This window comes from Solenopsis invicta, chromosome 16 (genome assembly GCF_016802725.1).
Source record: "Solenopsis invicta isolate M01_SB chromosome 16, UNIL_Sinv_3.0, whole genome shotgun sequence".
Lineage (NCBI taxonomy): Eukaryota > Metazoa > Arthropoda > Insecta > Hymenoptera > Formicidae > Solenopsis > Solenopsis invicta.
Genome location: NC_052679.1, coordinates 4,910,310 through 4,936,256, shown reverse-complemented (window position 1 = coordinate 4,936,256; position 25,947 = coordinate 4,910,310). Strand labels below are relative to the sequence as shown.

General features: G+C 35.9%; 4 protein-coding genes across 8 annotated transcripts; 2 read left to right on the top strand and 2 right to left on the bottom strand.

The window, feature by feature from the left end:
• Positions 1 to 213: 213 nt before the first annotated feature.
• On the top strand, positions 214 to 3,809 carry LOC105203574 (protein VAC14 homolog). The gene is made up of 7 exons (XM_011172387.3): positions 214 to 487; positions 728 to 1,109; positions 1,187 to 1,766; positions 1,999 to 2,570; positions 2,915 to 3,033; positions 3,125 to 3,204; positions 3,283 to 3,809. Exons 1-7 carry the CDS (start codon positions 384 to 386, stop codon positions 3,591 to 3,593), a joined length of 2,148 nt encoding a protein of 715 aa, XP_011170689.2. The 5' UTR covers positions 214 to 383; the 3' UTR covers positions 3,594 to 3,809.
• Positions 3,722 to 7,375, bottom strand: LOC105203581 (serine/threonine-protein kinase TBK1). The gene is made up of 4 exons (XM_011172398.3): positions 6,873 to 7,375; positions 4,978 to 6,151; positions 4,536 to 4,737; positions 3,722 to 4,409 (listed from the first exon to the last, which is right to left on the bottom strand). The coding sequence occupies exons 1-4, from the start codon at positions 7,294 to 7,296 to the stop codon at positions 3,936 to 3,938; spliced, it is 2,274 nt and encodes a 757-aa protein (XP_011170700.1). The 5' UTR covers positions 7,297 to 7,375; the 3' UTR covers positions 3,722 to 3,935.
• A 273-nt stretch (positions 7,376 to 7,648) lies between these two features.
• On the top strand, positions 7,649 to 12,637 carry LOC105203566 (ubiquitin carboxyl-terminal hydrolase 5). Its single transcript, XM_011172380.3, has 13 exons — positions 7,649 to 7,874; positions 7,985 to 8,110; positions 8,880 to 9,056; positions 9,116 to 9,222; positions 9,526 to 10,053; positions 10,189 to 10,260; positions 10,339 to 10,534; positions 10,634 to 10,786; positions 10,864 to 11,045; positions 11,397 to 11,776; positions 11,840 to 12,052; positions 12,294 to 12,403; positions 12,511 to 12,637. The coding sequence occupies exons 1-13, from the start codon at positions 7,764 to 7,766 to the stop codon at positions 12,574 to 12,576; spliced, it is 2,421 nt and encodes an 806-aa protein (XP_011170682.1). The 5' UTR covers positions 7,649 to 7,763; the 3' UTR covers positions 12,577 to 12,637.
• A 127-nt stretch (positions 12,638 to 12,764) lies between these two features.
• LOC105203558 (unconventional myosin ID) lies at positions 12,765 to 25,159 on the bottom strand. 5 transcript variants are annotated; one of them, XM_039458838.1, is made up of 17 exons: positions 23,969 to 24,710; positions 23,787 to 23,871; positions 22,888 to 23,055; positions 19,004 to 19,110; positions 18,683 to 18,878; positions 18,142 to 18,361; positions 17,815 to 18,027; positions 17,510 to 17,713; positions 17,214 to 17,412; positions 16,958 to 17,127; positions 16,626 to 16,886; positions 16,252 to 16,496; positions 15,921 to 16,083; positions 15,502 to 15,834; positions 15,162 to 15,352; positions 14,844 to 15,092; positions 12,765 to 14,639 (listed from the first exon to the last, which is right to left on the bottom strand). In XM_039458838.1, exons 3-17 carry the CDS (start codon positions 22,899 to 22,901, stop codon positions 14,450 to 14,452), a joined length of 2,955 nt encoding a protein of 984 aa, XP_039314772.1. In that variant the 5' UTR covers positions 22,902 to 23,055; positions 23,787 to 23,871; positions 23,969 to 24,710; the 3' UTR covers positions 12,765 to 14,449. The 5 variants fall into 5 exon arrangements, with proteins under 5 accessions (XP_039314772.1, XP_039314773.1, XP_011170672.1 ...); XM_039458839.1 differs by lacking the exon at positions 22,888 to 23,055 and having other exon boundaries at positions 23,969 to 24,707; XM_011172370.3 differs by lacking the exons at positions 22,888 to 23,055; positions 23,787 to 23,871; positions 23,969 to 24,710 and adding an exon at positions 24,808 to 25,159.
• Between the last annotated feature and the right edge of the window lie 788 nt (positions 25,160 to 25,947).

Below are 25,947 nucleotides of genomic sequence, written 5' to 3'. Positions count from 1 at the left end.
AAATTAATAATTCACATGAATAAAATAGTAAAAGCATTACTTGATAAGTTAATCGAAATTTAGCCAAAGTCACTGTAATGTTCATTTTCTACAAAGTAGATTAATGTTAATCATTGATTTTAATTTAACTTTTTATTTTTTTTCCAGTTCTAAGAATTACAAAATTTCAAGTCAAAATTAATTTATAATTTATATCAATAAAAATGGGCACAAAGGATTCATACATTCGCGTTTCACATGGCGCAGCACGACGATTACCGAATATCTCCGATTCCGCCTACCACCTGCTACACTTCTGCTCGTGCATATCTGAGCGGTTATGTGTTTTGACATGTTTTGACGTTGTATAGGAACCAGGAGCACGTCGCAATATTTCACTCAGGATGATGTCCGAGAGGGATTACGCGCCTCTAAGTGCAGCATGCGTGCGTTCTCTCAATGACAAATTGTACGAGAAACGGAAGCCAGCTGCTCTGGAGATAGAGAAGTAAGGTTATCCGTACTGTGTACAATAGCATTGCTGCACGAAAGAGAGACTTCTGTCCTTTTCCTCAGGTTCCCTCGACCTTCTGAGTAACAGTTCGACAATCCTTAAAAGAATTATAGATTATTATTACTGATATTGTATATTATTACTGCACAAGAAAAGTTTCTCTCTGATTCTTTATTCCTCTTTTCATTTAATGATTCATTATGTATTCTTTCTTAATTTCTTTATTTATTTTAGGATGGTGAAGGAATTTGCTGCTCACAATAATACCGTGCAAATCAAGAGACTGCTGAAGGTTCTTGGGCAGGACTTTGCCACTTCACAGAATCCGCATACGCGCAAGGGTGGCTTGATTGGTCTTGCAGCAATCGCGGTCGGTCTCGGAAAAGACACCGGTCAATACATAGAGGATCTGATTCATCCGATCTTGGCGTGTTTCTGCGACGCCGATTTGAGAGTCAGATATTATGCCTGCGAGAGTCTATACAATGTAGTTAAAGTGGCAAGAGGTGCAGTGCTGCCTCAATTTACAGATATCTTTGCCGCTCTCAGTAAACTAGCCTGTGACTCTGAGCAGAATATAAAAAATGCCACAGAGCTACTCGACAGACTAATGAAGGTAGTCAGATCTTTTAAAGAATTTTTAAAGATGTGATTTCCTCATTTACAACTCTCACACTCGATATACTATTTTAGGACATTGTGACAGAAAGCGGCCTCTTTGACTTAGTCGGATTTATGCCTCTGTTACGTGAACGGATCTATACAAAGAATCCGTTTGGCAGACAGTTTGTAATATCATGGGTGTCTGTGCTGGACGCGGTGCCTAATATGGATTTCATAATATTTCTACCTGAGATACTTGATGGATTGTTTAGGATATTAGAGGACCCAACTCCAGAGATCAAGAAGGTCACAGACACGGTTCTCGGTGAATTTTTACGTAGCATAAAATCCAATCCTGCAAGAGTGGATTTCCCAGCCATGATAAATATACTGATTTCACATGCTCAAAGTAGCGACGAGCTGCTCCAGCTGACTGCTATCACATGGATCAAGGAGTTTGTACATTTATCCGGGCCTCTTATGTTACCATATATGTCTGGCATTCTCGTGGCCGTTTTGCCATGCCTGGCCTACGATGGCGACACTCGTAAGAGTATTAAGGAAACGGCGACGCAAGTAAACGCGAATTTAATGAAATTAATAATCGTCAAAAGTACAGAGGTCACAAAGGATCAAGAAAATAAAATACAAGCTATCAGAAAGAAGAATGGTAAGCGGTAATTTAATTGCGTTAATGATGGTTTGAACGGCAATCCATTATTACTTTAATCATTACTAATATACCTCAAGAGTATCAAATTACATACTGCAAAGATCGTTTAAATTCTAAATCATTTTTGTAATTAAATTACTTAAAAGTTTGCAAGAAAGAAATTAACGTTATTCTCTATATATTGTTTCTCTATATAAATAATAATAAAATTCTCTTTTCTTATTTTCAGATATAACAGAAGATCATTCCTTAGCTGAGGACTTGGATCTCGCTAGCGTAGTAGAGGTACTTACGAAACACTTACTATACCTATCGGTCCAGACTAAAGTTGCGGTTTTAAAATGGATGCATCATTTATTCATAAACATTCCGCAAAAAATGTTCAAACATATTGAGGACTTGTTTCCGATATTAATGAAATCTTTGAGTGACGCTTCTGACGAAGTAGTGCAACAGACTCTAGTGGTAATGGCCGAGATTATCAGCTCGAAATCCCCGGAGGCAGTAGCGGCCGATTCCGACGCCAAGATTCAGAACAAGTATTTCACGAAGTTTATAGTTAATTTATTAAGGCTCTTTTCGACCGACAGACACTTACTAGAGGAACGGGGCACTTTCATTATAAGAGAGTTGTGCGTGCTTTTAAGTGCAGAGGATATATATAAAACTTTAGCGAAGATACTACGGGAGGAACAGAATTTAAGTTTCGCCTGTACAATGATACAAACTCTGAACGTTATCTTATTAACCAGTTCCGAGTTATTCGATTTGCGCAACAAACTTAGGCATTTGGATTCTCCGGTAAGTTTGTTGAATATTCAGTTTTCTTGTGAAATTTTATTAACACTATAAGTATCAATGTTTTTTATTCATTAAAAGTTTCAAGTGAATAAATTACTGAATTTGAAATCACATATATATTATGAAAATAATATATATGTGATTAAAAATAAAATATTTTAATATACAGGACATATTTACTGAAAAGTTAAAGAATTTCAGAATCTTATTTTTGTACAAGAAATATAATATTAATCTAAAAAATAGAAACAATCAATAATCACTTGTAGTGTTAAATAATCGAATATAATGCATTGGGATTTTAGATACATAAATAGAATATTTACGATTGTGGAACTTTTTAGGATAGTTGCGCATTATTTGAGTGCCTATATGTGTCCTGGTGTCATAATCCTGTCGCCACAGTGGCTCTATGTCTTCTGTCTCAGCATTACAGGCACGCGTGCAATATCATTCGATCTTTGTATCCTTTAATCTATTCTTTCTAGTTTTATCCGCTTCCGTTATTTTCACAAACGTTTTTAACACCTTAACGCAACATCTGTATAAATCAGTGAAAATATAGAGGTCACAGTGGAGTTCCTAACGGAGATAGATAAATTAGTCCAGTTAATAGAGTCGCCGATATTTACTTGTAAGTATGTTGCCTGATGTCACTTATAAGAACATTAAAAATGCGTTGCATTCATTTTTCCTTTTCTTTTTGTTCAAGATCTGAGACTGCAGCTATTGGAATGGGAGAAAAATGACGCTTTGATATACGCGTTATACGGCTTGCTCATGATCCTGCCGCAGAGTGATGCTTATGCTACCTTGCAACGTCGATTAGCGGCGATACCTCCGGCCACAAAACCGATACCTAAAAACGAACACTCGCAGGAGAAAACGGACGCCGATTGTCCGTTTGATTTCGATAAACTACTGAAACATTTCCATGCAGTACAAGAGCACCACAGGGAACAGAAGCGCAAGCAAAGACTGAATTCCTTAGTCGAGAGGAATACTAGTCATGTAGACGTATGAATCACGCGTCCTTTTTTTCACGCTCGAGAATTCGTATATATGGATTTTGCAACGCATGTAAGAAAAGGTACGCCTGGTTTGCTAATTTTTTACAGCATAATTATGTAAAATTTGTGTTTAACTATATGTTGTATAAAAATATAATTATTATTTATTAAAACGCTAACATTAGACTTGTTGGCAATAAACGATCGTATCGTTGATCTTAAAGTAAAACAGTTGTTTAGTCAAAGGAATACGAATTCATTTAACGTTTACCTTAACAATTTATACTAATAATTATACAGATATATCGAATTTCTAATATGTACATTCTAAGTTTTCAGTCTTCAGCTCGTAAAATTATTGTTGGATTGATGGAAAAGTAACAGTAGCGCGTGTTAAAAGTTCGTATCCCGTATCGTCTATATCCTCCAGCATATCGGTAATTGACAAGTGGTCAAGCTGGTCTACAAGCAGACCGTTTTCATAAAGAAGCGTCGTAATTTGTTCTTGCGTGTCGCAGATGTTACGCCATTTCTTTGTGCTCTCCTGAACCGGCACGCTCGTTTTTTCAATCGTCTTTGATTTGCCGGGAAGCCTGTCCAACGAGTGCAAGAGATTTTCACTACGCTCCTTGCTCTCCTGCGTCAAACGATAGGAGAATGATTCCAGCACGCGTTCGTAACCGTCTATGTCCTTATCTAATATTTGGGTCTGCAGAAACACTGTCTGTGCCATTTTATACCAATCGGCGACGCACTCGGACCGCTGCGTCATCGCTGGTATGCACTCCGTCTCGAGAAGCGCTTTCAATCGACGTCCCGTTTCCGTGACCTGTTTAATGAAAGAGATTGTGACGTTTCAATGAATTGGACATTCGCGAAAGATAATTTGAGAGTGTATTCTTCTATCTTAATTTGCAGTTACAGATTAAGAAACTTGGTACATAAATTTATTTACCTTGATGCGTTCAAGAACGTGGAACTGCTCGTCATTGTAAGTGAGACTACGAGTGGCTCTGTCCCTCAGCAAATGTTGCCATCCGTCCCTCAAGCGATCAACTAACGTTGCTGCCCTTTGACTCGCCTTCGTGGCCCACGGACACCATAAACCACGAGTACTGTTGTCCCATTCCCCACGTAAACTGCCCTCTTTTACATACCTACAATATTCAGATATAATAATTTTTAATTATATATAAAGTTGCGGTCTCGGCTCTAATATTAATTACATTAATTATATTTCTCCTACGCTGATTATACATCGCGAATTGTAAGAACTGAATAAATGCAGAAAAGAGAGCAACAAATAGTCGATAAAATTAAATACATAAAACTATTCTTTTCTATTTGATCAGTTAAATGCAGTAATTAGATGTTTTGCATCTTTTAAGGTGATTTACCTTTGATGAAGTTGCACTATTGCTGGAGTCAGTTCGCTAGTAAGCTCCTTACTCTTCACGTCTAATTCTTTCCGCCAACTTTTCACCTCCATTGCAGTCTGTCCGCCGAACTTTCGGAACACGTGTCTGGCGAATGTCTCGTTTCTCTCTACCGACAATACTGTATCCTCCACCGCCTTTGTGAATTCTTTCGCATGCTGACATTTGCCCAACACTCGAGTAAGCTCCGTTGATAGAAGGCCGCTGAACGCATCTATGGCGTCTCGTGAAAGTTTACTGCACAGAGCTAGTTTGTCGATTCTACGTTTACAGACGTGCCCTACGGAACACGCGACCTTGGCTTGACTCGCGTCATTCTCCACGGAAACGAGATTCGCAAAGACGGGAAATTTAGGCAGTTCGGTCTCTACCGGTAACACGACGTTGTTGTTCTCCCGCGAGAACAGCATCAACGGTTTGTCGTTGCTGGTACTGGGATACCCTTTACCTGGCGTAGATTCCTCGACAATGTTCATGAGGAAAACTTCCCCGAGAAGTAAAATCTGCGCGTGTGGCATGATATCTGTTTGGTCTTGAATGTGTATCTGCAGAGCGACTAGTTTCTCTTCCGGATGTAAGAAGACCTTGATCAAGCTGGCTCTATGAATGTTGAATATATGAATAGGCTTCCTGCAAAGCGTGTCCGTGACCTCGCAGAAGAATCGTTCAAAACTCCAGATCCTTTGTGGATCCACTTCTAGTAAACCAGCCAACAACGGAGTCACTATTTTCTTCAGGCCTACACTCAGCTGGCAGGTCTGCGGCAGCTCCCTGTTCCATTCGATTGGCCCGTTTTCCGAAGTCTGCAGCCCGGATATCACGCCCGATGCTTTCTTCGTGGTAATGTAGAACATAGTCTCTTTATTTCTCCGTCCGCCGAACGGCCTGAACGGCAGATTACCTGTCGCGACATGGTAGAGAGTCACGCCTATGGACCATAAGTCGACGGTCGCGCCGAAGGTCTTGCCAACGGGTTTCCTCAAGACTGCGCGCTCGTACATATCCGGATGCAGGTACTCCTCGGTGCCATACAGCGAAACAAACTGTTGATCCTCCTGCAATTCCCGAGCGGCCCCGAAATCAGTAAGCTTGTATATCGTACTGCCGTCATCAGCGATGAATTTCATTATATTGCCTGCGCAAGAAATAGAGAATAACTGAAGAACTCGGTAAAGCAATACACATATAATACATGTGTGATACTGAAAATACAAGTGAATTAAATCAAATTTCAAATAAAAATGGAAAATTATTTTGTTATAAAAAAATATAACTGATGTAAAGTAATAGTATTACTTTAGTTTCAACAACTTCCCAATTGTCCATCAGGATTGGGTGAATTAATAATTTTTTTAACTAAATTAAGTTTAAAGTTAATGACTTATAAAATTTAGTTATATTAAAAGCATGAATAAAAAATTTATTCAGTTAAAGTTGTGTCAAAATTACATTAAAAATTAATTTTGAAAAGCATTATTTAAATTAAATAAAAATATATTGTAATTTTTTCAAAATTAGATTTCTTCATCTAATAAAACAATTATAATATGAATCATGAAATAAATTTTATTTATAAATTCAGTTCATATGAAATAATTAATGTTTTTTTATATAGGATTGTACTTTTTCTTCTTTTACATAGGTAAATTTGTAACTTAGGAATAAAAGTTAATAAGTTAAAATTTGTGTTTTAAAAATAACTAAAGTTGACATTAAAAATTCATTCATTTTACATTAATAAGTTTAAAGTATTTAACTTATTATTTACATTTTAACTTTTTAACCAATTACTATCCAATCTTGTCAATATACAATTGCTCACGTTACAATGTCGCTGATGTCCTAGGATCTCTTACCTGGTTTCAAGTCCCGGTGAACTAGATTGTTGTCACGTAGGTGCTTCATGCCAGCTGACAGGTGTTCCAGCACCAGCAGAAACTCGCTCTCCGCGAGACCGTACGTGTTCTCCGGGTCGTCGAGGATGTTGAAGAGGCTGCCACCAGTGCAGAGCTCCATGACAATCACCTTTCCTCTGCCATCCTGCTCCTCCTCGATCGCCAACAGCTTGACGATGTTTTCGTGCTTGACCTTCTTTAGGACCTCGAACTCCCTCACCTGCACGTCATGCGGTCGCATGTGGCTCAGCTGATTAAAGGTCTTTACCGCGACCGGCTCCCCGTTGTTTTTGTTGACGCCCTGGAATACGGCGCCGGTCGCACCCTTGCCGAGCACGCTGGTTGTGCACCAGACGTAGTTGGCGGATCCGCGAAGGAAGGACATGTCGTCCGTGTAAGGATATTCTCCTGGACGAACGGAGTCAACGGAGTCTTATCGCCCCGCTTGCACTCCTTTCGTGACGTCATAAACGTCACCTTCCGCGTTTCTCCGCGTATTGACACTCGTCGACGTGTTAGAAAATCTGACCCTCGAGAAGCACCTTCCACCAAGAAATACCAAGGGCAATGCACTCGCGCAATACAGCGAGTGAAGATGTTAATTTAGCGCTTGAAAAACATCGTGCAAGCGGAGCGCATAACCTATACAAAACGAAGTATTAATTTTTCCCTGGCATTGGCAGCCCTGAACCTCTGGAGCTTCACGCTTTTACCGCGCGAGGACTTCGGAGCGATCCGGAGAATTGGCCCGTCACTCCTGTCGAAAAGGACAGACGGAGGAAAAAAGATAGCGTGAAGAAGAAGCAAGAAGAAGTCGGCTGAAACAAACCCGGCAAACCGCCTCTTTTCACCATGGAGCAGATAAAGTCGGCGGAATTAACAAAACACCTGGATAAGATCAATATCCCGCGTATCGGCGATAGGATATACAAGGACGAGTGCGTTTACTCCTTCGACACGCCAGTAAGATTATCCTTCGACTTTTGTTCCCCCTTTTTTTACCGACGACATCCCCAGCGAGACTGTCGGGCGTGATCGTTGTCTATTAACAAACATCTCCTCTTTCTCCCAAGGATGCGACTACTGGCCTCTACGTTAGCCTCACTACCTTCGTGGGCCTCGGACGGGAGCACGTTGTTCGGTATTACGAGAATACCGGCAATCCCGTGTACCTTCACATCAAACGTACTAAGAAGGAGGTAATTTACTAACAAAGATGATTTTGTTAAAGAAGCTTTGATCTCTCTCTCTTTAAAGGTTGATATATTAATATAGTATTAATCCTTTGTAGTCTGATGTTTTTTTCACTGTTTTTATAGTCTTACCAAATCACTAGTGTCTTTAATGATATTTTTGAAAGGGTTTTTGGACTCTAAAAAATTTTGAAAAAATTCTGGTATACTCTTTCACATTCTAAAATATGATTTCATAATTGTTTAACCCGAAACATTTTTTACTTTTTTTTTGTATATATATGAATTTGAGACAGAATAATTCAAAATTGAAAATTTGCCTGAATCTTTATTGCCTTTTCCCAATTTTTAGAACAAAACTAAGAATTGGGAAAAGATAAAGAATAAGGTAAACTGAGATTAAAGTTACTTTAGATTAGTGGAAATAGGCATAAATCTCAGATTGGTCTACATAGGATTAATAGAATTTAACCAGAACATTTTATGTATAGGATTTTTGTTGAGTTCTAAGCTGCATGGGTTAGTCAGTAAGGAACCCCAAAAGTAATATAATCTGCAAACAATCAGCTAATTACTGAAAGGATTAAACATCCAAATTGTATTATTTTTGCAGTTACTAACTAGTCCATATATGCTAATTGCACACTAACGCTTCCATTTCTAATGCTGACTAAAATATATGATTATGCTTATATAAAGCTTGATTTTGTTAATAAAAGTAATATATTTATGATTCTTTCTATATTTAAAAATATTTATGCACAATTTCCTATAGATTCCATCTGAAGAGCAGGGAGATGGGCCTGAAAAGAAAATCACGCGATTGGCGATAGGAACAGTTGGTGGATTCATGCCTGATCAACAGAAGTATGTCTATGAGGAGATCTATCAAATAGTCATTCTACCTGATTTTCTTACTATTCCCTACCCGACGAGTGATTTGCCTGAAAAGGTAGGACTCATATCTGCAATATAATTGATAATACTTAAACTAAACAACACTATTGACAGGTGGAACATGCAGTTAAGACTGTGCTACAAATGGAGGGTGCATGGGCAGTGGCGCAAGTAGAAGCTGTAGCCAGTATGTGGGATGGAGAAATTAGAATGGAATCCAAGTGAGTCTCTTGGAAAAGTTTATTGGGTGTAATTTATTAATTGGATAATCTTGATTAATTATTTATAAAAAATTGCATCTAGTAAATTATATGTTTAAATATCAGAGTACCTTTGTATATTATTGCAAATGTGCATTATAATATATTGAGTGTTTTCGTGTGGATGTTGTTAAATTATCACTCAGAACTTATAAGTATTTAAATGTCATTCCACAGATAGAATTTTTTAACTTCTTTTAATTGTCATAGGTGAATAAAAATCTTCAGTTTAAGCGAGAATATAAAGTTTGTCGGTCTTTTTAGGCATGCCGCAGATCTGAAGCAGCTAGACAATGGCAAGAAGATTCCGCCAAGTGGTTGGAAGTGCGAGAAATGTGATCTTACGCAGAATCTCTGGCTTAATCTGACCGATGGCAGTGTGCTCTGCGGCCGCAAGTTCTATGACGGAAGCGGTGGCAACGGTCACGCGGAGGAGCATTATCGCTCGACTGGTTATCCTCTGACTGTGAAGCTGGGCACGATCACGAAGGGCGGTAAGGCCGACGTATTTTCGTATGACGAGGACGATATGGTGGACGACCCGAATCTAGCGGAGCATCTGTCGCACTGGGGCATCAACATCGCGCAGATGGAGAAAACTGACAAGTCGATGATTGAACTGGAATTGGATCTGAATCAAAAGTTCGGCGAGTGGGTGTCTCTCCAGGAAGCAGCTAGCAAATTAACACCGTTGTACGGTTCCGGCTACACTGGGCTGACCAATTTGGGGAATTCCTGTTACCTGAACAGCGTCATGCAAATGTTGTTCATTATTCCTGATTTCGTTGAAAGGTGCACAAAATTCTCGATAATGCGCTGTCGTTTTCTAAAAATGTTTTTTGCTTCGATTGTACATATTGGATTGATAAAGTTTTTCTGATAAAAGGAATATTATATCGCCGTTTAGTAATTGTCGATAAATTTCAGATATGTAGAAAAAGCTCCAAGAATATTCGCTAATAATTTCAATGACCCTGCGTCGGACATTAATGTTCAAATGTAAGTAATACGCGATAAGGTAGTAGAATTAGTGATTGTCTTTAAAACTTTTTGAAATATAATTCTTAATTTTATAAGGGCGAAATTGGGTATTGGTTTACTCTCTGGCAAATACTCGGATCAACCAAGCAAATCCAGCACAGATGATGAGTCGCGGCAGGGTATTCCGCCGCGAATGTTCAAAGTTCTGATAGGTCGCGGACACCCCGGCTTCTTCTCGAATCGACAGCAAGACGCTCAGGAATTCCTCCTTTACCTAATTAATCTACTCAGTGTAATTATTAATTTCGTTTTTTGATTGATTATAATTCTTGCGCTGTTTAATCTTACGAAGTTAAGCTGTCATATATTTTAATCGAAAAATTGTGAATAGCGTAACACTCGACACGAAGTGTGCCCCACGGAATGCTTTAAATTTAAAGTCGAGGAGAGATACCAATGTGGCAAATCTAACAAGGTCAAGTATACCAATCGCCCGGAATATATCCTGCCACTGCCAATACCATTGGAAGCGGCAGTAAATAAGGTGTGTACATTCAAGCGCGTTTAAATCTTTTCAAAAAATATTTTTGTCACCAATATTAATTTATACAATATATCAAGGACGAGGTAGCTGCATACGAAGCTCAAAAGAAGGAAGCTGAAGCGAAAGGACAAAAGCTAGATTCCAGTTCCCTTGTGAGACCACGTATAAAATTATCGTCGTGTCTCGAAAGTTTCAGTCGCACGGAAATCGTGGAACAATTTTACAGTTCGGCGTTGAATGAGAAAACGATAGCACACAAGTAAATATCATTGCAGCTGATCAGATACCAATAAATCGATTGTTGATTATTAAACAAAATGTTCGAATACAAAATTATCAACTCTATGGCACAATTGTAAAATTGTGCCAAAGTTCATAATTTTGTATTCAACCATTACCTAAATTTAAAGAATTTCTCTGTGACTCTCGCTAAAGATTACGAATTTAAAAATTTGTATATGCAGGATGTGTAGATTCGAACTTGCAACCTATTACTTATGATTCCATTGCTTTCACACTAAGTCACACAATATCCCTTTCATTTTATCTGTAAAATCGTTAAAGATCGAATAGATCCTATTTTTAATTGTCTTTTTGCGCTATTGTTTAGAACCACTAGACTGGCCAGCTTCCCGGATTACTTGCTGATTCACCTGAAGAAGTTTACGGTGAAGGAAGACTGGACACCCATCAAGCTTGATGTGGCAATAGAGATGCCGGACACAGTAGACCTAAGCTTCCTGCGTGGAAATGGTTTACAGCCCGGCGAAGAACTGTTGCCAGACGGCGCGACACCGCCACCACCTGTTTATAATGCGATTCTTCTAAAGGAACTGACGGACATAGGTTTCCCACCAAACGCCTGTAAACGAGCCTTGTACTTCACAGAGAACCGCAGCCTCGAGGCTGCTAGTAATTGGGTGATGGAGCACATCGCGGATTCCGACTTCGACGATCCATTTATACCGCCTGGAGTTGACGTTAAATCTGGTAAATCGCCGTTGAATTGTAGTCAATCAATTGATTTTATATTTACTTAAGTATTGATTTCAGGCCAGGATAAATTTGTTGCGGATCAAGCTGCTTTGGAAATGGTCATGGGCATGGGCTTTACACGAGAACAAGCAACGAAAGCACTGAAGGCAACCAACAATAATTTAGAGCGCGCGGCCGATTGGATTTTTAGTCACCAGACCGAGCTCGATGCCCCAGAAATAGACAGTAACCCGGCGCCAGCAAAGGAGTCGTTTAGAGACGGAAACAGTCGTAAGTCAGCTTTCAAAATGCGAATCAATATCGCAATAGTAATGATTTGAGAGGAAATATATGGTCTCTTAAATATAAATAATATGGATACAATATGTCAAAATAGATCATTGAAGTGAAGAAGAAAGGAAATTAAAATTATTTGAACAAATTATTATTGAGACTGAACTTTGCTTGTACCATTGTTTAAAAAAATTGATTTAGTGTACTCGGCTGTTTCATAAGCGCTTTCGTGTTTTAGGATACAAACTAGTTGGCTTTATATCGCATATGGGCACATCGACGATGGTGGGCCACTACGTTTGTCACTTACTAAAGGAAGACCGATGGGTGATATTTAATGACGAAAAAGTACGATAGTTGTTTTATTTCTAGACAATCCAGCTGTTCCATTTTGATGGAATTATCATTTTTGAAAACTTTGATGTTTTTCTCCTAACACAAATTTATTATTGCAGGTGGCTTTATCGGAAAACCCGCCGAAAGAATTAGGATACATTTACATGTATCAACGAATCGACTAGTGTAACTGCTGTTTTGTATAAAAATGTTGCTTTTCAACAATAAAAAAATGATGCAAACGCACTTTTCATATTATGTATGTACATTGAAAGTATTCCAAAGTGGTGATATGCCACATAACGCTGCCAGTCTTCACGACACTAGGAACGTAAGTACAAGGAAAAATAAGAGAATTTACAAAGAATATATATAAGATGAAAATTTCAGTTTATTTTCTAACAATGGCACATTTCTGAATGTGTTTTAAAGCGTTTTGCAATTACAATTATCGATGGAAATAAAGTAAACTCTGTTCTATGAAAATATATAAATTTAAAGAAAGGGAATTATCTCGTTTTTTTATAAACGCTTTATAAATGCATAAGTACCGGAATATTGGATCCTATGGCAATGTATAACAAGTTTTTTTCGAATTAACGTTGAGATAATCGTAAATATATATTTTGATTAAGCTTGATCGTACGCGTTTATATATATGTTTCTATACAGTTTCTAAATCTAACAATAAGTACATGGAAAGATCCAAAACTTTCTTTGGAAAAGGACGCATTTAACTTTCGTTGCATTTTATGTCGAGTTGGCAGGCACTACAGGTGTACATATATATTTATATATATATATATTTTGTCTTGTCGCACTTATTTTCATAGTCATTTATATATTTTCTGTTTTGTTATACTGCTTTTTGTAGGTAAATGTCTGTAAAAATCTTTAAAAAATATTTCGATCTAGTAGTAAGTAGAAGGCCACAAGCTTACAGCACATTGCAGTTAATGAGAAACGTTTTGTATAATTGTATATAATTCTGTATAACATGTCAATAGCATCATTTTCCACCGCGAAAAAATAGAGAAAGACTCGATGATTTTCCATGAATAACATTTAAGTTACCTCATATAAATTATTCGCATTCACTATTATACCCCGATGAAATTCATTCTCGTAAATTTCACATCTCGTTCACATTTCTCTCCCACTCATCCGCACATTAAAAGCTAACAAAATTTATAATACATTGTAGAGTATTTACAGAGAAATGCATTATGTGCGCAATATATCGATCGATATATCTCGACAGAATATATATCAACGTACGAAAAGAGTTTATCAAATTTCTCGTACGCTTTGCGCTACACAAGTGACTTGTATACATTATATATGCGTAATTACTTGTACTTGTTGCAACATCTTTATATATTCTTGACTTAAGTATTTGTATTATGCAGACACCACAGAATTCATGAGATTTGAAACTTTTTAAACGTTTAAAATATGTTTCTCGTTGAAATCGTTTAAAAAATGGTTTCTCGTTGAAATCGTTGAAACAAAAAACAAATACGATAAATAACATTAAACATTACAATGAGAATTAAAATTTATGATGCTATATAATATTATAACGTTATTTTAAAAAATTAATATTTTTTAAATATTTTTGTACGCGAAAAGAAACCTGCTTGAATTTCTGGCTATATATATATGCACTGATATATATCAACATCTATAATAATATAATTATATGTTAATGAGAACTCAGACATCACACTTAATTTGAACGTTTGCGCAATAGATATAGATACTGATTGAACTTTCGTTATAATAAAATTCATTGATACTCATTGCATTGACGTTCGTCACAACATGATTAATATTGCATGAAAAATATATGCGAAATAATCGATTCAATCAGGAAAAATGCGAATCCTGATTGCTGGATATTTGTCTCGCGAAATCGTTGATTGATTTTCTGTAAGACAACCGCACGGCGGAACACGTTTGACAACGGTATGTTATTAAAAAATATATTCAATATATTTTTTTTATAAAATTTCTTAAGCAAAGTTGTCAGACTTTACTTAATTGACCAGTGCGAATCTATTGTCTTGTACCACCTTCAATGATGCCTGCCGACGGTGGAATGGCAAAGACAATTTGATTACCATCTTTCTTGAACGTGGGTTCAATTACGTCAGGCATTACCTCGATGTGCAATAGTCTGCTCTTGTTGCCAAGCATGCACTTGAACCGCACATCCACTGTGACATGCAAGTCAGTGCCACGCAGCCTATAAAAATTTTTTTATTACCAGATTTTTTCAAGTAAAATTTTAAATAAAAAATATACGCCACGGAATTTGCTCGAACAGATTACCAAATTTCAAAGACGACGATAAACACGTTTATGAGCAAATAATGTATTTTTTTTTTTATATAAAAAGCATTCGCGTTAGATATTACTTAGCCTTTAAAATATTTTCAAAGCAACTTACTGGTAATATCGATTGCTCAGTACGCCAACCAGCTCTCCGATCCTATCGTCTTTGGCAATGATCGATAGAATGAAATCGTTTCCGCGATTCGAATGAATCGTAATAAGCTGATCCCTTCCAGGTGAAACGCTTAGGCCGGTGATCTCCGCTATCGGCATGCCTTTCTTCATGTTCTTGAATTTGACGCCGTCGAGTTTATACACGGTGTGCTCCGTCACTACCAAAACTCGATCCGCCGATTTGTTAAACCTGCGTTATTTTTCAAATTATCATATTGTTTATTACGAAATCGATAAGATTATTGACAAGATGAGAAACCTGTTGGTCTTCCTAATAAACGCGCTGAACAGGACGGTCTTGAAATGGTCGGTGTTTCGTAGATTGTTTATTGACGAGTTGAAAATGTCACTTTGAGAATTCTCATCTGGCTTGGACAAGTAGTTTCCTTCCCAGCGACGATCCTGGCCCCAATAAGATCGCTTCGAGCGCAATACAGCACCCGCTGCCATCTGTAAATCAAATTTATATTACAATCAGTACATTTAGCGAATCACATGAGTTACTGATAATCTATTTTAACTTAATACTAAGTTTTAGTTGCAAGCTTATTAAATTGCAGCGATAATGCTAGACGGCAAAATTTGCTATAAACGCGTACCTTCAGTCGAAGTTGTGGCCAATCCTCCCGAGGAATCGCTCGGAGTATCATCCACGCCCACCATCTCGCGTACATTTTTTTTAAGGCGGGCACCACGTGTCTCACTGCAAAATTTTCGCGCGGCCACGGCAAGGTTTTGCCGTAATTTCGCAGATTCTTGGCGTTTTTGAACGTTCGCTCGAGTTGCTTGATATAAATGCGTCGTTTGTATCTCCTATAATGTTCTATTAGCACTAACGCGGCCTTCATCTTCTTGTATTTTTGACGGCAGAGATATCCTCTCCATTGCTTTTGCAAGAGAATCACGATGCCCGGTATTAAGTCGCTACGCATCTACGAATGAAAGAATGAATACATTTATTATATGATTATAAATATTATCGCAGGTGATACGTAAAATTTAGATTAGGTCAATTCACCCTTTCTAATGTAAATAAGGTCTGCGGCGAGCGAATAAATATCTTCGTGTGGCCATACTTAACGTCGTTCGAGAAACCCTTTTCATCCATTAACGTGCGTACGCCATCCTTATCACTGCTGCCTCGGAAGTTTGGCCATGTATATTGCGATATCATTTTATATCTGACACAAAAAAATTAAATTCATTATTTCCATAACAAAGATAATAAACTTTGTGTTTAGAACATTTATAGTTTAATGGATAATTCCAATTATCTGATAATTATATCAATTTGAGTAAGTTGTGTTATTTTACTTTGTTTTTTAATTTCAAAATTTCAGATTCAATACCTTTTCAGAAATCTGTCATATCGTTGTCTGTACACGAAACCAGCTCGTCTCACCAATATATTCTCTACAAGTCCCAAGTATCTCACTTGATGATTTACTCTCTCGTCATCAAACACAACTGGAGACTTTACTTCGTTGGGTTTTATGCATCTGACATAAAACGGTTCCTTACTTGCTAGATTCTTCACCAGTGCTATCATAGAATTGCGGAACAACGTGCCAGCAGTTAAAGGCCTCTTTGTTGTCTAAAAGAAATAAAAGGACAAATTTGGTTAGATACGATCTTCTTCGAATAAATAAAATCGTATATCTACATTTAACATTAAATACAATTACAACACAGCCTACATATATATGAGCAGCCATCTTTGTACCTGCAAAATATTCTGAGCACCCTCAGGCCACATCTTACTAATTACGGAATTATTGCTCTGATAGAGCATACGTTTAAAGTCTTGGAAGAGCGTGTCTTTGTTCTTATCAAGGAAGCCATTGATATTGTAAATTACATCACCGGCATAATGTTTGATCTTAAATTGTATTCTATGTTCCAATTCTTTGTCCATCGGCTTTAACTGTCGAGAGCTGTAGTGTTTATGGTCTACTAATTTCTTGTCCATTGCGTTGAGAAGCATCTGGAAAAAAATGCGTTTTTATTTTCTCCGCAAGAGATCTTTCCTCTTAATAAAACTAATCTTCTAAATACCTCATCGGTGACTTTCCCAACGTTAAGGCAAGCTTCATCCATAATCGCTATAATCCCCTTGTGAGCTTGCTCGACCAATTCGCAAATGATCTGATTGTTAAAGTATTCAATATTTTGCCAAGCTATCCCTTCTCTCTGATATTCCTCTTGCTCTTGTTTCAAAACCAATTCTACGACAAAATGTTCGTAATTACGATTATAAATCTTATGTCTCCCACAATGAAGTACTTCTGTGCACATTAAGTGTTACGCTCACCGATAAAAAGTTGTTGTAGCTTTTCGTTGCAATAATTAATGCAAAATTGCTCAAAACTATTTATATCAAAAATTTCGAACCCGTAGATATCGAGCACACCAATCAGAGTTCCGTATCTCTTCATATCGTCACTGTTATTTACGTTGATCGATCCATTGACACGCGACACTATCCACGTGAACAATCGTTCGTATATTGCCTGAAAGATTTATAAAAATCCTTGTCAACATGATGCAAATTATATCGTAGGAAACTCCATGAGAAAATAAAAAAAACTGAACGCATATTAAATGCACCTTCGCTAATGCATCTCGGCCGTATTCTGCTTCTATCAATGTGTGAGTCTTCTGCATGACTTCTCCACCCGCCGCTATGACTCTCTGTGAGAGAGCAGTGCTCAGATCTTTCGAGTTGATGGAAAACAAGTTAGCGGTGTCATTTAAAGCACTGTTATTCCCAATTACAAGTTTGTCATCATTCAATCTGAAAGTAATGTTACCCTGAAAAATAAATAAACAAGTAAAATCGTGTAATTATTGCAGGAAAAAAACTGTAAGAAGCGTTAAAATAAGCATTACATTTTTATATCAAAAATGCCTACCAAATGTAGGATAGCAGCGATGATATTCCATATAGTCTGCGTTTCATTCGTGGCAAATCCGAGGGTGGACATAGCAGTGCAAACGGTTTTATAATCGCTTCTGTCAGAAGTGACTGTCTTATTGTTGCTTTCATTATTGATGAAATAATAAGCAGCCGGGTCGCGGACCAAACGTAGCTTGTTCAATTCAGCTTCGCTGCAGCCGTTCAACAACTAAAAATTAAATTTTCACTATGGCACATTGTATTTGCGAGCAATTCGTATTCCTAATCTCCAACCGCGCGGCAAGAGGTTTCAAGCGTGAAATTAGCGATTACGAGTGCGAACCTGATAGAAGCAGTGAAAGTTGCGTTCTCCCTTCTGCTGATAGACCACTCGCGATTTCTCGAGAAGGTAATTGGTCACATGGCCGCCGATGGGGTCTCCCTTGAAGTCAAAATTGATGTCCATATACTTTCCGAAACGCGACGAGTTGTCATTTCTGTTTGTCTTGGCGTTGCCGAATGCCTCCAGTATTGAGTTCGATTGGATGAGAATGTTCTTTACCCTGAAAAGACGCGTAATTAATTTTATTGCGGCACAGAATAAAAATATCGTCACTGTAATCGACGGCATCCTGTATTTTACATTACCCTTATAGAAAAATATCATTGCACACGCGTAAAAATGATTGGAATTAATGGTGAACAATATTGAATCCAAATAATTTTTCCAATAATTTCTAATAGTTTTTTTTTGATTATGTGATTGAGTAATATGATTGTTTTTAAAAATGTACTAAATTTAATCTTATCGCTTACAGAGTTTGCGCTAAACAGATTAGATAGCGAAAGCTGATACTAATTGCCATTCGCTTCTAAGCTCATACCTCTCGATCTCCTGTTGACCACTCAGATTAGTCACAGCAGCGATATATTTCATAATGATTTTGCTAGCTTCCGTTTTACCAGAACCAGATTCACCACTGATAACGATACATGTGTCTCTGCCCTGTTGCTTCATCTCCTTGTGCACAGCATCCGCGATCGCAAAAATGTGCGGGGGGTTTTCGAATAGTTCTCTCCCTAGAAGAAATAAGAATACCGAAATATATTTAAAAAATAACTAGACGCATACATTTTATTCATCTCCAGTCAAATAATCACTTCCAAGCGAAAACTACTAATATTTGTATCGAGCTCAATCATACCTTTGTATTTATTAATTTGGTCCGCATCGTAAATGTTGATGCTTCTGTAAGGATTCACGCTCACGCAGACTTCGCCGATATACGTGTAGATTTTCCCCCCATTAAATCTGCAACAATATGACAAAAATCGTAAAATTAATAAAAAATTAAGACAGCGTAAGGTAAAAAATAGAATCAACTAAAACAAAGAAACAAAGATAGAATGATCTAAGTAAATTCTTATTATTAAAATAAAATCTTTCTTTTAATAATAATCTCTAAAAACCATGAAGTAATGGGCAGTCTTATAATTTATTGCAGTGCACAAACTGCATTAGATAAAATGCAAATTTTTTTAAAGAAATTATTTATTAGTTCACAAGAAATAGTTTTATAGTTTTATATGAGAATTATAGATATGCATACGTTCGGTATCCACGAAAACGTAAGATAAGTATTATCGGAAAAAAATCGACTTTAAGATTACCGCAGAATAATGACTCACTTGTCCTTACTTCGACAATCGCGCGTTTGGCAGTGTAAAAATAATTCTTCTACTTGCATGCCGAGAAGTTGAAAATAATATATTCGATATATGAGTACGCTTTTAACATTCTTTCCAATCCTATACATGTATATAAATTTAATTGTTGATATATAATTTACATATAATTATTAATATATATTGTATAAATTGTAGAATAGTATTCCGCACAAAAATTGAAATTAAAACAAAGAGTAATTCTATTTCTTGATACAAAATTTTGCAATTATAATATCTCTTCAGCTATCCTTACTGACATTTAATATTATTATTATTATTATTTTATTTTATTTGTTTGCCTTGCGGCTTAGGATACTGACATTTAATATTTATTCACTTTTACCAGAATTGTATTATAATTAATCATTGATATCAGGTCGAGTTTCATGGGAATGACGCCAGCACAATCTGAAAACTATGCAATGGCTTGAGGATGATGATGACTCATCCACTGACATGAGTCCCGATAAGGATTACGCGAGTCGCATACATTCGTCGCGAGGATACGCGTCTTCGAACGCTCATTTTCTCGTCGCGCATTTACCGCTAAACGAGCTTGTCCTCGTGTGCCTCACGTCTCTCAGTATCGCGGATGACATGAGCTGACGCGTTGTTTGAAACGATGACATAAATTGGTAAGAATAAAATCTCGATCCGTGTATCAGCTCAATCATGGATAATCAGTCCACATTGCACACATTGTACTCTTAATTTTAAAAAGTAACCTGAAGACTTGAATTACAGTTAAATTAGTAGAGATCTTACAGTAAACAAATATTAAATAGTGAATCGACTCTTTTTTTTATTATTACACTGAAAAAGAAAAAGTTGTTAATTTGACTAAATTTTTCATCTCAATTAAATCTTTTCAATTCAAGTATTTATGTACTTGACTTAAATATATAAAATATTTGAACTAAAGAAATTTAATCAAGAAAAATTTAGCTAAGTCAACAATTTTTTTCTCGGTGTACATATCCTTTCTAAGTTGTACCGATTATTACCGATTATTTTGTATCACAATATTATCATTTAAGAGACTTCTAATTCCGAATCTTTCCTTTGATGAAACCATTGAAATTGCTAGGAGAAAATAATCACGTTTTACATTAAATAATTTCATAGATGTTGCTCCTGAAAAAAAAAGAAAAGATTCTTTTATTACGAGTACGATTCGCTATTTAACGTTAAACAAAAGCAAGACCCGCACGTACATTTTCCCGTACGCACACGTTCTTTTGCTTCTTTCTTGTGAAAGTTGCAGTTTAGTGAACAGCCCGGGTGGTGTCAAATAATTTTGTTCAAGCATGAAGGAAAAAATAGTTGGGAAACCCGTTTGAAATCTAGCTAGCACGATATAAAGTCTTTTTGGAAAGATAACAAACTAGTCTACGGCACAAAATTGAAAATATTCTAGCCGGATTACTCAATAATATAACATTATGATAAACAAGATAATGCTTAGCAATGTACTTACAGTATAACAATTTAAAAAGCCTCATTTCGCTCTTTATAGATTTATATAAACCAGATCTTTTGAAATCTCCTCAGCCTATTCTTTAAATTTTATTTAAATATTTTATATTATACGTTCTTGATATGATTTAACTGTTTCTTAATCATTTGATTTTTCTAATCTTACATGTATTTAATCAGATATGTTTATTTGAGCAATTGATTCCTAATTGAGCATTTATCCAATTAGATATTTCCACCTAATTAAACGAGCTTCCTCCGTACTTAATCTAACGTGCGCATCTATTCAAGATTTCGCATAATATGTCTAGAGTATGCGATGAATCAGAGCGCGTAATCCATTTTCACTCATGAATATACCTTCCAAGAAATATGCGTCATGCATTGTGTATCATTGACCTTCAGGCGCTAGAAACAAATCGCATTAAATCTCAATCTAGCATAGATATTTCACAAAGTATTAGAAAAAAATGCAATTTCTATTCAACGTTCCATAAAACCAGCTTGCAACTGTTACAGAGACATTTTCACAATGAGATTTGATAAAACATTTACGGGTCAGAAACATTGTACGAATCTTTGGTATGTCTTGATATTCTATTTTTGGTACTTTAAATTTTTTATCTAGACAAGATTTAAAAACATTTCTTCTAATTATAAAGTAGTAATCATTACTGACTATTAGAAAGATGTACATTAAGAAAAAATGCTATTGAATCAATAGCATCAGTCTAATTGGAAATATCTTAATTCAATAACAATATTCGTGAAACAAAAGATTAAAAGTAAAAACAATAATAAATATAGATGAATCAACTTATTTTTGTGACAATCCGTGATTCGATGTTTAAGTGAATCAAACAACATTTTGATTCGTGTTACAGCATTTTTTCAGTGTATAAATTAACGGCCGCTTTATCTTAAGCTATGCTATTTGTCTCTGCCGGTCTCCGTGTGTGCGACTTCGCAGGCGGATGCACGCAACGCGTGAATACGCGCGTTCTTTATTCGCAAAACGATACACCCGCGTAACAGGTATAATATCTGTTAGTTGCTTCCGTCAGTTGCTCACAGTGTGACATTCGATTCCGTGTTTCTTACGGTATAGATGATACAACCAAGTGAATCGGAGTAGTTTCCCTGACGTGTTCCTTTTTGCGACGCGGAATTACAATTTTCTTGGCGACTCGAACGCGTTTATTTAAGCGTGTCAGCTTATCATTTATCTTTGAAAATCATTCGGACAACTTGGTAATCGTAAAACAGAACAAAAATCCCGATTATGAGACGACCATTTGATCTTTGGAAATAACTCAAACAAATTGACAAATAGAATTAAATTTTAAGTTTTCAGAATTAAACAATAATTAAAAGAAATTGAAAAAAATATGTTTATGGAGAAATAATCCATATTAAAAATATGATTCGCATTTATTTAAAGTCAGCTTATCGGCTTATCAGCTTATCGTATATCTTTTGTAAAAACTTTGAATAAATTGTCAATTACAAAATAGAAATAAATTTTAATTTATATAGCTTTAAGAATTAAATAGTTAAGAATAAAATTAAGAATTGTAAAAATCTGTTTATGAGAGGAAATAATAAACTATATTCAAAATGAATTAACGCTTGTAGTTTAACAGTTCTAAAGAGTTATTCAGTTTAGCAAAATATATTCCTTTCGTTTGGAAATAATCATTATTTTCTTCAGCTGCACTAAAGAAAAAGATGATTGTATGACTGTCTACAATCCGTTTGGCCAAATTATAACGATTGTTTTGATTAACCAAGTTAATATGCTAACCGCTATTTTTAATTCTATATTGTAGCTTCGCTTGTGAAGAGGAATTAGCTATGATTAACACCGATTAACGGTCAATCGCACCTTATTGCCATCATCTAAAAACTGCAGACATCGTCTAGTGCAACACAACTCGTCATTTATTCAACTCGTCTATCTATTTCTACAGTCTCGCTTGTAATGCACACGGAAAAGTAACATCCTATTAAGTTATAATTAGTGTCGGCGCAACTGTCCTAGGAAACGTTGCCACTGAAATTATTCACATGAAAATGAAAGTATGAAACACACAAGATCGCTTGAAATAATCAACGTAAAAGAATAAATTATTAACTCCAAGATTTATAGTTTTCTGATATTCGCGTATCGCGATTAATATTACTCTCTTTTTTTCAATTGCAAAATAATCTAATAATTGACGATTTTTCAAAGATATAAAACGCAAATTTTAATCTTCCCTCAATCTATTATTTATTCTTAAAAACGGTCAATTTTAGAATTGGAGAAATTAATATATTTTTTAACTAAAGTTTAACTGAACTAAGTTAAAGTTAATAACATATAAAATAAATTTAGTTACGTTAAAAGTTACACGAACAAAAAACTAATTCAATTAAAAGTTACGTTACAATTAAATTGAGTTAAATAAAAAATTGTTTTCAAAAGCATTATTCTCAAAAAATAATTATATGATTACATTTTTTTTATAATTTTATTCTTAAATTAAATTTGTCTATTATAAAATAACAAAGAAATATTTTTTATGTAAGAATTATGTACATTTTCTTTTATAATTTTTTCTTTTACATAAATTTTTAATTTAGGAAAAAGTTAATAAATTAAAGTTAGTGTTTCAAAAATAACTAGTTAAAGTTAAAAATTAAATCATTTAAAATTAAGTTAAAAATTATTAACTTTTCAACTTTATTATTTAATTTTTAACTTTTTAACTAGTTACTATTTTGATAAATTTAAATACATACCATAAATTTACATATAGATACTCAAAAATGTCATTTGAAATGTATATACATATGAAACGTGTGATAAAAGTGATCTGATTTCCACCTAAAAATCATAATGCATATTATTAAAAATCCAATTATATAAATGCGAACTACTTCCAATTTTTAATTTGGGAAAAAACAATGTCCATTTAACTTACGTTCATATTTTTTTCGTTTTAAATTAAAATTTTCACATTTTGAAATACTGATACCCAACCAACAATTGCTGTTATTATATTAATAATTTCCTCATTAATTAAGGATTAAACATGTGAAGGTATAGAAATTATTTTGTAGCTGCTGTAAATTTCGCATTCCTCTTGATGCGCTTTTGGTCGTGACGACTAAAAGGTGCGCCCAATCCTCGCAAAAAATGTGGATTGTCGTTCATTGTCGTTAGGCCCAGAATTGGCTGGTCAAGGTTGTCCGGTGAAAATAACCTCGGACGTCGTCAGCGGGTCAAGTTCAGGATACAACAGGAGTTTATAACATTAAATGTGAAAGATAAGAAAGAGAGAGAAAGAGAAACGGAAGAACAACAAATACGTTACTTCATTATCCTCTCTTATCTCTACATGAGGTCATTCTAGTCATTCTAGTCATTCTAGCTATTGCTTCACGCGCTTCGGTATCTTCACTCGCTTCAATATAATAGACAATATCCCTTACGAAGAGAAATAGAAAATCAGTAAGATTTTGTACGATCGAGCGTCTACAATTCTTCAGAATGGTTTTCCGTTCGATTTGAAGGAGTTTGGAGTTTAGAAAAATGCAAGAAGAGGTGAACGTAAAACGTAACCCCTTCACTATCTCCAAGCGACCACCTGCCGACGCGCAGGCCACGCCCTCTCGTGGGCATAGCGATGAACCGAGCGGAGATCGCGCGCGCGCGCGCGGGGCGCTCCCCGCCGTCTACCTGTCATGAGTCGGCGTCAGTGATTCGGCGAGTTTCGGCGGATAAGTTTCGTCGAATACTCCGGATTACAGATGTACGCACCTCGTCTTTAGATTCTCCACCACGCGATCCACCGTGATCTCGTCCAGCAACACAAAGTCGCCGATGCCGACGTCGTGGCTCGCCATCTCCGTCTCTTTCACTCGCTCGTTTTATTCGCGACACGCGCGCGCGGCACTCGCGATCGTAATAACCGCACTTATGAAATCACCACGTGTAGTCACCACGCGCGACCCAGCGCGACCGATCCGCGCGCACCACTGACGGTTGGCTCGCGCTGTCCCACTGTCGGCCAACTTCACTATCTCGCGCGAGCGGCGAATGCGGTCATCTTCAGCCCTCTGCCGTTTTCCCCCCGCGGTTGGTCGATGACGATGCGCGGCAGGGCCGTACGTGACGGAACGCCCGACCGACTAATTCTAAAATTAGAATAAAAGATCAAGAATCGAGGTTGCATATAAACAAATATAAATTAAATTACCTATAAGTTAATCTACTTGGTAAAATGGACTACAAAAGTGTGCCAACAGTTTGAATTCTAATCAAGTTAAATCGCAATAAAGATTTGCTTAGATTTATTTTCAAATTAAAAATGTTAGGATTTAAATAGTTCGATATTTTAAATCATTAACGATTCGATTTTGATTGCATGTTACGATTATTTTATTTATTTTTCCCGCGCGATTAATCATGTCAATTTTCGTGCTGGCGTATATCAATTTTCATGCTGATTATTGATTTCCAAAACTTTTCTAAATCTTACAAACTATGCAAAATTTGTTATACATGATAGATAATCATTTTCATAAATTTGTTTTAACATTATTATAGAATTGTAATTTAAGATTTTATAGAATTTAAATTAAAAAATGAGATTTAAAAAATGAGATTTTATAAATCTCATTTTTTTAATTAAATACTTTAATATTCAAGATGATTTATGGAAAGTATCACTGCGATGCAAAGATGTAAAACAATATGTAAAACTGTATAAATCTTGAATACTTAAAGTAAATTAAGATTTTTTTATAAAAATAATTTAATTTTTAATAATAGTATAAAAATGTTATTAAATAAAAATATAATCTTGTTCACACAATTTTCATATGTATATAGTTTATTTAAAGTGTTAATATTAAATATGGTAATGTATTTAATATTAACCAAATTTTATTTACTTTG